Source organism: Protopterus annectens, chromosome 6.part0 (assembly GCF_019279795.1).
Source record: "Protopterus annectens isolate FY-2018-M chromosome 6.part0, PAN1.0, whole genome shotgun sequence".
Lineage (NCBI taxonomy): Eukaryota > Metazoa > Chordata > Ceratodontiformes > Protopteridae > Protopterus > Protopterus annectens.
Window position 1 is genome coordinate 1,250,348,485 of NC_056737.1, and position 15,813 is coordinate 1,250,364,297.

General features: G+C 41.5%; 1 protein-coding gene across 8 annotated transcripts in view; it reads right to left on the reverse strand.

The window, feature by feature from the left end:
• Positions 1–15,813, reverse strand: part of ACVR1C (activin A receptor type 1C) — a 1,029,031-nt gene that overhangs the window by 11,196 nt on the left and 1,002,022 nt on the right. For all 8 annotated transcript variants that reach the window (XM_044074849.1, XM_044074848.1, XM_044074841.1 and 5 more), the window contains one exon: positions 11,268–11,398. In XM_044074849.1, the coding sequence (XP_043930784.1) occupies positions 11,268–11,398 (131 nt within the window). The remainder of the gene's footprint in view (positions 1–11,267; positions 11,399–15,813) is intronic.

The following is a 15,813-nucleotide window of genomic DNA, read 5'->3' on the forward strand; positions in this document are numbered from 1 at the left end:
TAGTATTTAGGTGTGCATACAGGGATTTAAGTTGTTCACCATCATCTTTCCAAAAAATAAAAAGATCATCTATGAAACGCCTATAAAAGGCTATTTGGGGATTACCTAATAGATGTTCATATTCCCAGTTAACCATAACCAGGTTTGCATATGTGTTGGCACAACTTGTGCTCATGGCAACTCCTGACAACTGTTTATAGCATATGCCATTGAACATAAATATGTTGTACTCTAGTACCAATTCTAGTAACATACAGAGAAAGTCTATCTTAGTATTAGAGAACTTTCCCTGCCTTGTCAACACTGATTTCACCATGCTTATCCCCTGGTTATTGGGTATACTTGTAAATAAAGACACTACATCTAGTGTGGCCAGCATCCCCATATCTGTTGTTCCCATTTGCTTCACTGCCCCATAAAGGTCCACTAAAAACTGTTCTGTGTCTTTCAAGACATATGCATATTCATTGAGTGCTGTCTTCAATTCCTTATCCAGGTATATAGAGATGGGTTCTGTTAGCCATCCTGCCCCTGCTGCTATAGGTCTAAATTTCAAGTTATATGGGTCTTTGTGTATCTTGGGGAGACCATGGATTTGAGGTATGAGTGGATTTCCAACAGTAAAATAATTAAAAAGATCTTTACTTAATAGTTCCATACACATGCATTCATACAAGGTACTGGCAATCTGTTCACTCATTTCAAACACAGTTGTTGTTGGTACTTCAACATATACATTTGGATCCAATAACATTTCTTACATAGCTGTATTATAAAAGTCAGCATTCCATATCACCACTGGTCCCCGTTTGTCAGCCGGTCATATAACTATGCTATCATTAGTCTGCAAGTCACACAATGCTTTGTGCTCACTCTTTGTCAAGTTATACTTTCCTTCTTCTAAAAAACTATTGTTTCCTGTGCTATAAATGGCATTTTCACAAGCTTTTAAGAAGGTTTCTATATTATGCAACAATATTGGTACATACAGACTGTTTTTCTTAAACTGAACATCCCTTGCCTCGTTGCCATTTCCAAATTGTTGTTTCAATGTTGCATTTCTAGTAAACATACGTAGGCATAACAGAAATTCACTAATGTCCATTTTAGTCGAAGGTATAAAATTTAAACCTCTGTTTAATAAAGAAGTCTCAGCTGCAGACAGTTCATATTTGGAAATATTCCATATTAACTCTCCTGCCCATACCCCCACATTTTCTTCAAAGTGTGAGTTTGTAACTGACCTCGTGCTTCTTTCCATTTCTGGCCCCGGTAGATGTCCTGTTCCACAGATTTTCTTCTCCCTGCTCGAAACGGTAGGGGTAGAACAGGAAAAACCTGTTGTTGTCCTCCTTCCATATTAATCTTCCTTCTTACCACAGCTGTAGTTGTGGAGGCAGTTGTTGCCTTATTATTGGTTGCCAAAGACGACGGCACTTCCATCGGTGTAGAATAGATGAAATGTGCCTCATTTGGTGAAGGGACACTCCCTCCTGGCTGTTGATTTATTGTTTCCTCTTCCTCCCTGAGTGCATTGGTCATCTCTTCAGACTGTACTCGGTGCTCCGCACTTGGTCTCTCATGCCGCTCAAACGACTGAACTCGCCCTCTCCTCTGCTGGTAGGCTGTTGTTAATGTCACCCAGTAAGTTCATTGTGTACATAAGACTCATGACATATGTTTCTCATTAATTTGCTGGAACATTTACTATAGATTTAGAAGCATGCTTGGCAGGTTCCACCAGTAGACAGGTGTAGCTATCTGAGTACTCTTGTTTCTTTGCCATTCGGTTCACAACAAACATATACATTTGGCATTTTTTTTCTATCTGACAAACTCATTATGCATCGGAATTATGTCATTACAATGACAGCTTGTAAAATTGGAACTAAAATGAATACTCTTTTGTGCTGAAAACCTTATATTTCCTGTTATTTTAAATGTTATTGCAAAATATTTATATCTGCAGATTGCAGGGATATGGCCTCATTTCAATGGCTGATCAGGAGATTAGCAACAGCATGCCAAAAAATCATGACTAAGGTGTAAACAGGACAAAGGCAAACAAACATTGCTGTACCTTTGGTATGTGTACAACAATAGGTCAACACACTGTCCCACAAGGATGTAAGAAGGGCTCAAAAGTTGCATTTTCTTGTACAGTAAGCAACAGTACAGATGTCCAGTGGTATCTGTAGCACTTTCAGCACACACACACACACACACACACACACACACACACACACACACACACACACACACACACACACACACACACACACACACACACACACACACACACACACACACACACACACACACACACACACACACACACACACACACACACACACACACACACACACACACACACACACACACACACACACACACACACACACGCATTACATTTGCCACTCTACCACTATACAGAGGGAGTGCCCTGAGTGGTGAAAAACTGCACTTTTAAAGCAGTTTAAACAATATATAGCAGTCAGCAAGGTACTGCCATATGCATGTTTAATTATTCTGGAACTTTACCACACTGACACCCATATCTCCAGTCAGTGATGGCTTTTATTCAAGAAGTGTTCTTCACTCTCCAGGAACACCACAGTGTGTTTAGTAACCAAACACCATTATTGCATATTTTACTTGTTTTTATAGACATGCACATTTTTGAGAATATGCTATCTGCTGACCCTAAAGGCAAGTATCTTATGCACTGTGCTATATCTGGTTTACCATCCATGCGATATAAAAATATCTTGAAGCAGTCTAGAGACCTTGATATTTTTAGGTAGTATCAGACTCAGGCTGGAATAATCATTTTAAATGTGTAAGCTACAAAATTTGGCATTTAAGTGGTTTATTACAATCTCCATAGCGAATGTAAATAACAATCCTTTAGTGGCAGGAGAATTCTCCTTACCATATATAGCATCACATTTTATACTGATGATACAAAAAGTGTGTTAGTTTTGCAATTATTTCATTGCTTGAAGCTGAAGACTCCTGGCATGGCTTCATGAAAGACTGGAACCCACAATGCCTCAATACCTACACTGCTGTATAAGCAACTAACCTTCCAGCTAGGTTCAATAAAAGGAGGGAGGTTTTATATGTTAGCAACACAAATTGGCAGTTTTTGTCTCAGAGATAGAACACCCTACATTTAAAATTAAAATGTCATGATTTATTAGTGAAATCAAAATTTAAGTAATTAGTTGTCCCTCTAAAGAAGTTTGGTGATTCTGATTACCCAGAATGCATTTCGGGGGTACATAAATCGGTGCCAAATGCCAATACCTACACTGACATAATTTTGTGGGTGCGGTCATAAGGAAGAAAGTCAGCAGTGAAACTAAAGCATCAAAAAAGTTGTAATCTTCATTTGGTTTTCAAATCACTTGCAACATTAATCAGGAGTATATCCTTAAATAAAATTAACTACAAAATGGAGTGATGCATGAGAAGTGTAACAATACACCATAAATCCCTCGGCATTAAGACCACTAAATGTTGACATGGAGATTGAGGTAGATAGAAAGTTTACCATGCCACCCAGTGTAAATTCCCTGGGTTACAACAATATTCATAGGTAAGGTTTTAAATGCTAAACCTGCAGAGCCAAACTAGTATATCATCCCTGACCTCTAATTCCTTCATAAAACAAATGGTTTCTCAGATTCCTGATTAAATTAACTAAATATATAAAACAGAAAAATAAGACACATTTGTGTAGCAGAATTATATCCCAATGTATCCCCCTTACGCTAGAACAAACTTCCACTACATGTTCACACCCTTGCTGCCTTCAATAAAACCTAGATAATTGGTTGAGAATCCTCAAATTCTGTTTCAGTCTATGCTGTGTTGGCCTAATCATGGTTGGAGAGAACCTTTAAATATGTTTAGACAATGGGCAAACTGTACATCAATACAATGACTGGAGAACGAACAGGCAAGTAATGCCAGGTGAAAAACGAGTCTGGCAGGAGCTTAGAGTAAGGAAATGGAATGGTTGCCATTATTTTACACTCAGTAAGCAGGATTTTTGTTGTTTAGCAAGTGTAAAATATAAAAAGGAAGACAACAACAAAAAAGGTACATGGGTCTGTGTGTTTTTGTCTGTGTGTGAGTGCATGCGTGCATGTCAGTAAAAGTGAAAGTGAGAGTGAGCGAGAAGTTATTTTCCAGTTGCTATGCAGCAATTTTGCTATGAAGTGAGTGTAAAATAAAAAATAATAAAATACAGCATGTGTGTGAGAGTGTATGCATGTATATGAGTAAGAGAGAGAGCAATCAGACCCCTTTATCACTACTGCCTTTGGTTTTTAGTCACTTCCGTTTCCCACTTGCCACTTTGCACAGTCACTGTCCTTTAAATAAACACTTGCATATTCACACACGCACACCCCCCACCACACATACACACACACACACTAATTTACAGGGAGGGAGAATAATAATCTCTAATACTGATACCTTCTGTCTTGGTCTTGGTCCGAGGGAGTACACTAAAACAAATCCAAACTACCTGACTGGGGAACTCACACTTGCATGCTCCACTCCTCATAACAAGCCCAATAATTATGAAAAGAAGAAGAAAAATGATATTATTTAGCCCACACCAGTTTGGTCAGTTAGAGATGGATGCCGCCAGCTAATCACCATTTCACTGTTAATACCATGCTACTGATTAATAAACAGGTAAACAGGCAGTCATCCATTAGATTTTTTTAAATGAGTAAATAGAAATACTTTACTTAAAATACAAATGTGTTAAACGGTTAAGTTAATAGTTAAATATGACAATGTAAGCTTGCAGGGAAGGCATGCCTGAAGGCAGGTAAAGGCTAGGACTGTGATATTGAGGGTCGGAACTTTGACTGTTGACAGTATGACTGGTATAGGGAGAGAGCTAGCTGATATGATGGGCAGAAGGAAGGTTGATATATTGTGCATGTAAGAGACCAGGTAGAAGGGGAGTAAGGCCAGGTGTATTGGAGATGGGTTCAAATTGTTCTATCATGGTGTGGATGGGAGGAAAAATGGGGTAGGGGTTATCTTGAAGGAACAGTATGCTAAGAGTGTTTTGGAGGTGAAAAGAGTGTCAGAGTGATGTTTATGAAGCTGGGAATTGATGGTGTAATGATGAATGTTGTTAGTGCATATGCTCCACAAGTTGGGTGTGCAATGGATGAGAAAGAAACATTTAGGAGTGAGTTGGATGAAGTGGTGATGATTGTACCCAAGGGTGAGAGACTGGTGATTGGAGCAGATTTCAATGGGCATGTTGGTAAAGGGAACAGAGGGGATGAGGAAGTGATGGGTAGGTATGGTGTTTAGGAAAGGAATGCAGAAGGTAAGATGGTAGTGGATTTTATGAAAAGGATGTACATGGCTGTGGTGAATACATATTTTAACAAGAGGGAGGAGCATAGGGTAACATACAAGAGTCGAGGAAGATGCACACAGCTGGGTTATATTTTATGTCGAAGGGTCAGTCTGAAGGAGATTGGAGACTCTAAAGTGGTGGCAGGGGAAAGTGTAGTTAGGCAGCATAGGATGGTGGTTTGTAGGATGACATTGGTGATCAAGAAGAGGAGGAGGAGTGTGAGGGCTGCACCAAGGATCAAATGGTGTAAATGGAAAAAGGGCAATTGTGAGGTGGAGTTTACGGAAGAGTTAAGACAGGCACTGGGTGGCAGTGAAGAGTTACTGAATAGCTGGGTAACTACAGCAGAGCTAGTAAGGGAGATGGCTAGAAAGGTGCTTGGTGTGACATCTGGAAAAAGGAAGGAGGACAAGGAGACCTTGTGGTGGAATGAGGAATTACAGGAGAGTATACAGAGAAAGAGTTTGGCAAAGAAGTAGTGGGATTGTCAGAGAGATGAAGAAAGTAGACAGGAGTATAAGGAGATGAGGTGCATGGCAATGACAGAGGTGGAGAAGGCTAAGGATAAGGTATGTGAAGAGTTGTATGACAGGTTGGACACTAAGGAGGGAGAAAAGGACCTGTACCGATTGGCTAGACAGAGGGACTGAGCTAGGAAAGATGTGCAGCAGGTAAAGGTGATAAAGGATAATGAGGGAAACATACTTACAAGTGAGGAGAGTGTGTTGAGCAGATGGAAAGAGTACTTTGAGGGGCTGATGAATGAAGAGAATGAGAGGGAAAGAAGGTTGGATGATGTGTGGATAGTGAATCATGAAGTGCAGTGGATTAGCAAGGAGGAAGTAAGGATAGCTATGAAGAGGATGGAGAATGGAAAGGCTGTTGGTCCAGATGACATACCTGTGGAAGCATGGAGGTGTTTAGGTGAAATGGCAGTGGAGTTTTTAACTAGATTGTTTAATGAAATCTTGGAAAATGAGAGGATGCCTGAGGAATGGAGAAAAAGTGTTTTGGTACCAATTTTTAAGAATAAGGGTGATGTGCAGAGCTGTAGTAACTACAGAGGGATTAAATTGATGAGTCACAGCATGAAGTTATGGGAAAGAGTAGTGGATGCTAGGTTAAGAAGGGAGGTGATGATTAGTGATCAGAAGTATGGTTTCATGTCAGGAAAGAGCACTACAGATGCGATGTTTGCTCTGAGAGTGTTGATGGAGAAGTACAGAGAAGGTCAGAAGGAGTTGCATTGTGTCTTTGTGGACTTAGAGAAAGCATATGACAGGGTGCCTAGAGATGAGTTGTGGTATTGTATGAGGAAGTCTGGAGTGTCAGAGAAGTATAAAAGAGTGGTACAGGATATGTACAAGGGTAATGTGACAGAGGTGAGGTCTGTGGTGGGAGTGACGGGTGAGTTTAAGGTGGAGGTGGGATTACATCAAGGATCAGCTCTGAGCCCTTTCTTATTTGCAATGGTGATGGACAGGTCAACAGATGAAATCAGACAGGATTCCCCGTGGACTATGATCTTTGCAGATGACATTGTGATCTGTAGTGATAGTAGGGAACAAGTGGAGAAGACCCTGGAGAGGTAGAGATATGCTCTACAGAGTAGAGGAATGAAGGTCAACAGGACTAAGACAGAATATATGCGTGTGAATGAGAGGGAGGATAGAGGAATGGTGATGATGCAGGGAATAGAGGTGGCAAAGGTGGATGAGTTTAAATACTTGGGATTAACAGTTCAGAGTAATGGTGATTGTGGAAGAGAGGTGAAGAAGAGAGTATAGGCAGGATGTAGTGGGTGTAGAAGAGTGTCAGGAGTGATTTGTTGCTGACAAGTACCAGTAAGAGTGAAAGGAAAGGTCTACAAGAGGGTAGTGAGATCAGCTATGTTATATGGGTTGGAGACAATAGCATTGACAAAAAGGCAGGAGTCAGAGCTGGATGTGGCAGAGTTAAAGATGTTAAGATTTGCACTGGGTGTGATGAGGGTGGACAGGATTAGGAATAAGTATATTAGAGGGTCAGCCCAGGTTGGAAGGTTTTGAGACAAAGCCAGAGAGGCAAGATTACATTGGTTTGGACATGTGCTGAGGAGGGATGCAGAGTATATTGGGAAAAAGATGTTAAGGATGAAGCTGCCAGGTAACAGGAAAAGAGGAAGGCCTAAGATAAGGTTTATGGATGTGGTGAGAGAGGACATGCAGGTGGTTGGTGTGACAAGGCAAGATGCATAGGACAGGAAGAAATGGAAACAGTAGATCCACTGTGGCAACCTCTAACAGGAGCAGCCAAAAGAAGAAGAAGAAGAAGCTTGCACTGAAATAAACCCCAGAAAATAATCAGTCTGAAGAAAGTACAGTTCTAGAAAAATTGCATGACTCAGGTAAACTGTGACCAAAGCTATACAGGCAGAATCACAGACAGAGATATAAATACAGAGAAAATTTTCAGCAGACAGTACATCGCAAGCTCTAGGGTTGCACTTTCCCTCTGTGACTCTCTGTCCAGTCAGCTACTGGGTGTATGTCTTTTCCATACATAAACCACAAATGCATTTAAACATAATTTCACATTTACTTGCAAATAAGTTTGTTTTCCTGCTGTTGGCTAGCTATCTTATTACAGAATCTACTAATTGCTGTTTTACAAGGTTTATCTTTTTGGCTTTGAAATAGTCATAGATCTGGTAATCATAGGGCATTTTGAACTTTTTTTGTGGAACAGTGATTTTTTTTTTCCCTGTGAAAAAAATCGCTGTTCTATGTCTTCATGATTGTCAGTTTTCCCTCTTAAAGGGTTGATAAATCAGTGTTCCCTATTTTAAGCATTCACTGATTTAACATAGACCCCAGTACCCAACAGGAAAAAAGTACTTTCATCAAACTAAACAAACAACTCAGAGGATAAATAAAGTCTAACAAAGCCAAATTTGAGGTAGGTTTGGCCTCCCAGGCCAAAGACAACCACAAAGCATTCTGTAGCTATGTCCACAACCTCAAAGGCAATACACAATTGTGTGCAGAGCACATTGTAAATGGAAGCACCTATATTGAGACAGAAGATATAGCAAACCTCCTGGCTGATAAAGTCAGCTCCAACTTTACTCCTCTCTCCCCCTCAATCTTCCCTCAGGAAATATCATCAAATATAACTCCTCCTACTATCACTAGGAAACAGGTCTTTAATGCTCTCTCTGAGAACAGGAACACTGCATCAATGGGCCCAGACAATATCTCAGGATGTCTTCTAAATAGCATGAAACATGATCTATCAGGGCCTCTGGGATTACTATTTAACTGTAGCCTCCACACAGGCTTCATGCCTCATGAATGGAGAAAGGCAACTGTCAACCCTCTGCACAAAGGTGGCCCATCTGGAAACTACAGGTCCATGTCTCACTAGTCTTATATGAAAAGTCATAGAAAGAATTATCATGGAGATGATCAGTACAGATATAGTAAACCTCCAGATACTGGACCCAACCCAGTTTGGTTTCGTCAAGGACAGATCATGCCTACTCAACCTGGTGGACTTCTTTGAGAAGGTCACCAAAGCAATGGATGAGGGCAAAATCATTCACACTGTCTACATTGATCTGGCTAATGCATTTGACACAATGCCCCATTTGGGCATTGTTGACAAACTCAAGCGGTTCGGTACAAACTTGTATGTTACCCGGTGGATAGCCAACTGGCTCAAAGACAGGACCCAGGAAGTTAGAAGTGGAGAGTCCACCTCTACAAAGAGGCCAGTCACAGGTGGAGTCCCTCAGGGATCAGTCCTTGGATCACTCCTTTTTGGCATTTAATTCTCAGAAGTCAAGGCAATGTCAGTGTTCTCTGGCTGACTAAATTTGCAGATGATAGCAAATTAGGAGCTGTCACTGAATCTCAAACTGAAACAAATGTTCTCCAGGAGGGGCTGGCACAGACAAACAACTGGTGTCAGAGCCATAGACTAAAACTAAATGCCTAGAAATACATAATAGTATCCTTTGGGAAGTCATCCATCCCTGGTAGCTATCATATTGACAAGACACCCCTTAGAGTTGATCCAGTAGTGGTGACGAAATCATTCTATGTTGTGCAACTTATAAACAAAAGTATGGCATCTAAGTCCAAGTAAGTCATTGTCCCACTGTATTCAGCATTCATCAGACCTATCATTGAGTACAGTGTCTCTTTTGGTATGTACATAACCAGGCATATCCAACAACTGGAATGTCCACAGGGGTTCCTCACTAAAAGAATACAGGGCATAAGTAATATGTCCTATGCAGACTGCTTCAACGCCCTATCCCTGTATCCTGTCTCCTACAGGCTTTTGAGGAGAGATCTATGCCTGGCATACAGGGTATTGTCAGACCCCACTCTGATGGACCTCCTGCATAGCCACAAAACAAACAGCACCAGAATTACCTGTTCTAAAGACTTAAACCTTGCCTGTGATATAAATAAGACCTGCTGAAGTGAGAGGTATGTATCCCAGAGACTACCCCCTCTATGAAGCAGGCTCCCTATCCATGCGAAGCAGAGTTCCTCCCTAACCCAATTTAAGTGCAACTTGGACAATTGGATTAGAAACCAGAAATTCATCCCTGGTTTGGCACCTATGTCTCTAATGCAAACCGGTAACCTGTAAATGGTTTATCTCCCAGGCCCATGCTTACACTTATCAAGGGTATCAGAACTTGTTAGAGATTTGGGATGCATGAGTAGGCTTAAAAAGGCCCTTGTGGTCGTTAGCCTAGTAAACACCTATGAACCTATATTAAATGAATAATTAACATTCTTTGACAACAGACCAGAAAATAGACAAGGGATGGAATTATGACAATCTGCTAATAGTGTTAAAACTAACATCTCAAATGTAAATTGGGCAGTTAATGTACTTATGCATCTACACATAGGCCAGAGCTCCAAACCGATAATATTATCATTTATGTTTATCCTCAAGCAATATTACTTATTAAAAAAAACATTACTGTGAATTCTGACTTACTCAAAGGAAAATAAATTGATTTTAGCTCAACCTTAAATGGAACCAGACTTTTGACTGATGCAAATTATTAATTCACAAAATTTAAAACAAATGATTACTGAATGAAGAAGGATAAACCTCACATCTAATACCTGCTACCTGCTAGATATTATTATAATGAATATTCCTGGAAAAAATGCACTATTATTCCATAATGACATTCGTAATCACTGCCATATCATTATTAAATGATCTTCAAAATATGGAAAAACTCACACAAACACCTTGTTGACCTGTGTCCCAATCATTTTAAAAATTTCCTTCTAATGACATAGAAAGGGGGGCAGAAACTAAACTGTAAGTAGCAGACAAGTGGGGAGACACCTTAAAGACTTAAGCATAAGGGTTAAACTCTTTCTCAGATAAGAGAATAATTTTATATATTTGCTTACATGGAAAAAGATTTGCAGAAATGCCGTCTGTAAGATGGGTTCTTATTAAAGTGTTAGCAAGGTCATCTAACACCAAATAGTTAAAATATAGTTCATCTTCCCCATAAAAAATTATAATTGGGATAGAATGATAATAATAATAGTTGAGATGTTTAAGATGCATACAATAAACCATTTGAATAATACAATTACTTATAATTAAAAAAAAATAAAGTAATTTGAAAGATGAAGTGATTGTATGGCATCAGTTCATAATCAAGTCATGTAATTTCATTGAGCAGACATGCTCTTTTTCCTAAAAAAAGGCTCTGAGGTCAGTGGGAATATCTACTCAATAAAAGTATGAGTAGACATTTGTAAAACAGTGACAAAGAAGTCACGTTCCTATGACTTATTTTGTTTGTACTTCAAAAGAAATGTAAAAATCTTACCTCATAGCTATGCCATTGATTTGGAATATTTGGTCGCATATTCTGCTCACACACTACCTTTCTCATTTCGTCTACTGAAGGATCAGAAGGCACAGAATCATAGTAAGGCAACTGGTACTCTTCAATAATTCCTGCAAAACACAGATGTGGTAATAATGTCAACAGTATACACTTACAGGCTGTAGTTTTACATATAACAAGCAGCACTTTGTTGCTCAGCTCATTGTAATCGTACAATATTGCCCTTAATGTTCACATGTATAAATCAGCTGAAACACCTTCTGGCTTTATTCCAAAGTAAACAATTACACATTTATTACTTATCTTATAATAGATTTTAATACATGGAGAAATGACAGACTGCTAGACATTCAGTACATTAGCTCACAGCGTTACTCGAGTTAAATGTGTGTATCTGTTACAACCCTGAATCTATGTGCTATTAAAAAACAGCTATTTAAAATGTCATTGTCTTAAACTTACAAAATGACAACATTATGGGCAGGATTCACGAAGGCTTGCACGGAGTCTAAGAGTAGTGTAAGACTCCATGCAGCCCTCGCGATCCAGGAACAGCCCGAAATTCCGTGTAAGAGACCAGCTAAAACGTCTCTTACACGGAGTGGGCGTGGATATGCTAATCATCTCACTTGCAGCTGAAAGGCATTCAAATGAGGTCAATTAGCGATCCACGAAGCCCAAACCAGCCTGTGTAAGAGCCGTTTTAGCTGCAGAAATGTACTCAGTTGACAACTGAGTACGTTTCTGCAAATAACACAATGGAGCCATGTCAGCTCCAAATAAAGGGTGCATATGTGTCAGGCAGCATGCCAATGGCCAAATATGTGGCCACTGGCAAGGTACCCCGATGCAAATTTGAGAAATAAATATTTTTTTTTTAGGCATGTGGGTTTTATGCAATACATGGATTTACAATGCAGGGACCAGCAGACCAAAAACAACATGGCCACCGTTTAGTGGTTGCTAAGGGGGGAAGCTGAGTCTAAGACATGTAACTAAGCATTAGTAGGCAATCTGATGTAAATGAGTGTTAGGATACTGAATCCCACTGTCATATAGCAAATGAGCCCATTCTGAGTAGTGTAAGAGTTACATAAGGGGGAGGAACAGAGTAGGAGATAGGTGACATCACAGGGGGAATGGCAGAAAGAAATGCAGTTCATTGGAGGTCAGTGTTACATGACAGATGTCAGACACATATCATGGAAAGAGGAGTGCCACAAGATAAGCATGGGAAAGTCAAGAAATGGAAGGTGTACACTGTTGCTTACACCAAAGTTTCTTGCTGGGCGTGCATGCGCACGTGTGCGCTCCATGAGGTGCGAGTAGGGCAGTGTGTGCGCGTGTAAGGCAGACTGAGCATGTGGGAGCCTGTTGGCAGATGTTTAAGACTGTTTGCGCTGGTGTGCATGCGTTTTAACCCGAATAAGAAGATTCTAAACCGTGTAAGCATGTGTGCACGCGTGTAAACCACTGTGAGCGTGTTTCTGCTGGTATGCGCATTGCTCCCCCCTGAGGAAACAGAAAGGAAAAAGGAAGCAACAGAATTAGTAAGAAGCTAGCAGGGAATACTGCTGGAGCTAGCAGGTGAAAACAATTAGAAGCAGGCAATTACACAGGCAGAATAGTAGCCCAGCCAAGCACTTAAAACTCTGCAAACAGCAGTGTAGGATGTTTCTCTCAAGAGACACTGCAAGATAGGAGTAAGCTATTAGAAGTGAAAACTGAAAAAGCTGAACTCAGAGCAGAAATGCTAGGGGCTGCCATATCTGTCATAAGGAGACATAGGCGACTTGCTGAGGGTGGTGACAATGCAAATGGTGCCGGACAACCCACAGTGAGGAGACGGAGAAGAGTGTACAGACCCAGGGTTACCTACCACGGGTTACATGAGCTGGAGATAGTGGAGCGCTATAGAGTGGACAGAGACCTCCTGAAGCAAATTGTTGAGCTGTGCAGGCCACGCCTCACACACAGAACCAACAGAGGGGAACCCATCCCAGTGGAAACCAAGGTATGTGTTGGCCTAAGAATACTTGCAACAGGTACCTTCCAGAGACCAACTGGTGATATGATGGGGATATCACAGGCATCAGCCTCCAGGGTACTGCACCAGTTCCTGGATGCCATGTCAGCACATGTCGGTGATCATGTATATTTCCCCAATGCCCATGAAGTATTGGCCAGCAATATGCGTCTCTTCCAGCAAATAGCGGAATACCCTGAGGTAGTGGGTGCAATAGACTGCACGCACATATGCATCAAAGCACCAGCCGGTGAGCGGGGTAGGGCCTACATAAACCGCAAGAGCTTCCCCTCCATCAACTGCCAGGTCATGTGTGATGCCCAGGGCATAATAATGAATGTGCGTGCTGGCTGCCCTGGGAGCTACCATGATTCCCATATCTGGCATTTGACGCAGCTGTACCAGACATTTGCCAATGGGGACATCCCACATGGACACCTAGTGGGGGATGCAGGTTATGCACTGGAGCCGTGGCTGATGACACCCATCAGAAATGCACACACACCTGAACAGGAACGCCATAATGAGGCACATGCACAAACACGTAATGTAATAGAGCGTGTGTTTGGGCTGCTCAAGTCACGGTTCCGGTGTCTGGACACATCTGGTGGAGCCTTGCTGTACTCACCATCTACATGTACCCAAATTGTCATGGTATGTGCTATGCTACATAATATGATCTTGTGAAAACAGCTGCAGCAGGACCAGCATAGGGCCGGGCCAAACAGCCCCCCACCATTGCCAAGGCCATCACAGGCAGAGCGTGACTCGGAGAAGGAACAACCTGAGCCTGCCCCAGTAGGCAGAAGGAGGCATGCCCAGTATGCCCTGGCCTTGGCAAAGAGGCAACGCATAGCACATACACTGGCTCAGTAGGAACCCTGGGAATGATACCCCTCTCTGACTCACTCATATAATAACAGGGATGCCTAAAATGACATAACCTGCTCTCAAACATGTACAGGGAGTGTAGTATGTGCATCCGACAGAGGCAGCCCTGCAGCACCACCTGAGACATGAATGCCATGTGTTAAGCAATGTAACACCATGTAGTATATGCAAACTTGATGACCCTGACTAACATCCTACCCTCACCAAGCATGATGCCACAATATGACGATGAGATGATCAATTGCAATAATTGGCTGAAGTATTGCTGTTAGTCAAAGGGGATCCAATGTGTGCCAGCCTGGGATGACATGCTGAGCACAACATGATGCTCCACCTGCTAGGGGTGGCATGCACCTATCAGTCCTTCCCTTATGGATACTGGCAAAGGCTGTTGATACCCACAGCGTGCCTTGAATAGGTAAGGCTCAAAACACAAACCCACCTCTATAGGTATCACAAGGGATAAGAACCTAGATGTAATGCTACCCAATGCCAGAAGTCTAAACAGCAAGATGCATGCAGTCTAAACTCCCCCAGTATGGAGAATTTTGATATCTGTCCTGTAACAGAAAACTAGGCAAGGCTCACAACAGCACCCTAACACTACCAGGTTACACCTCATACTGTGCTGTACAGCCTCAAAACATGGAACAAGCTACAAAAGGAGGGTGACTAGCAATAATTGTCAAGGATAACCACACCCCCATGTTGGTACCACAACAGGAAGCAGCATGGACTAGCCATGGTCAAGTAACAGTGGCTAAAACTGCCTCCCAGTTTATAGCCTGCTACAGACTACCATCCTAACACCAGGAACTGCACTTGGCCTATGTTGGAATACATGAATATATCAAGCCCTCCAAACCACATTATATTGAGTGACTGAAAATACCCAAACATAGACTGGGAGCATTATTCTAGCTTTAACACTGTAGGACAAAAGTTCCAAGAATCCATAAACCAAAATGCCCAGGAACAACATACCACTCCCACAAGAGGGGTAAGCATACTGGATGTGATAATCAGCAACATGGGTACTGGATGGCAAGATGAGAAGTGTATCCCTCACTTGTAAGACCAGACCATAGAGTAATCACACCGGATATACACATCCTGACCACAGTCCCTGGCCAGAAAACCACAGTGAAAAACATGTGTAAAGCAAAAGTTGCACTCCTCCAAACTGATGTGGAATCCATTAAAGGCCCTGTTCAGGTGCAAAATATGGGCCACACCTCAGAACCTGTTATACAGGCATTCAATGAACACTGCCAGGAATACATGGATTATGCAATCCCAAATAAAACCAAGACACAATGCCATACACGCAGGCATCTGGCATGGTGGACTCCAGCCATTACCAAACCACACAAGAGAATGAGGAAGCTACTACATGATAGAGCAAACATAAAAAGGGAAGTAATCACTGATCAGTAGTATGGCAATAAAATATGTCCACTCATACAATCCACTAAGGCCAGCTACAACAAGTTGAATCTGTGAATCTTGATGCAATGTTACACCTGCCCCATGTACACAGACAACCCGCACCTCCCCCCAAGAAATACAAATATATGTGAGAGATGCAACCATTTATCCAAACCGGAG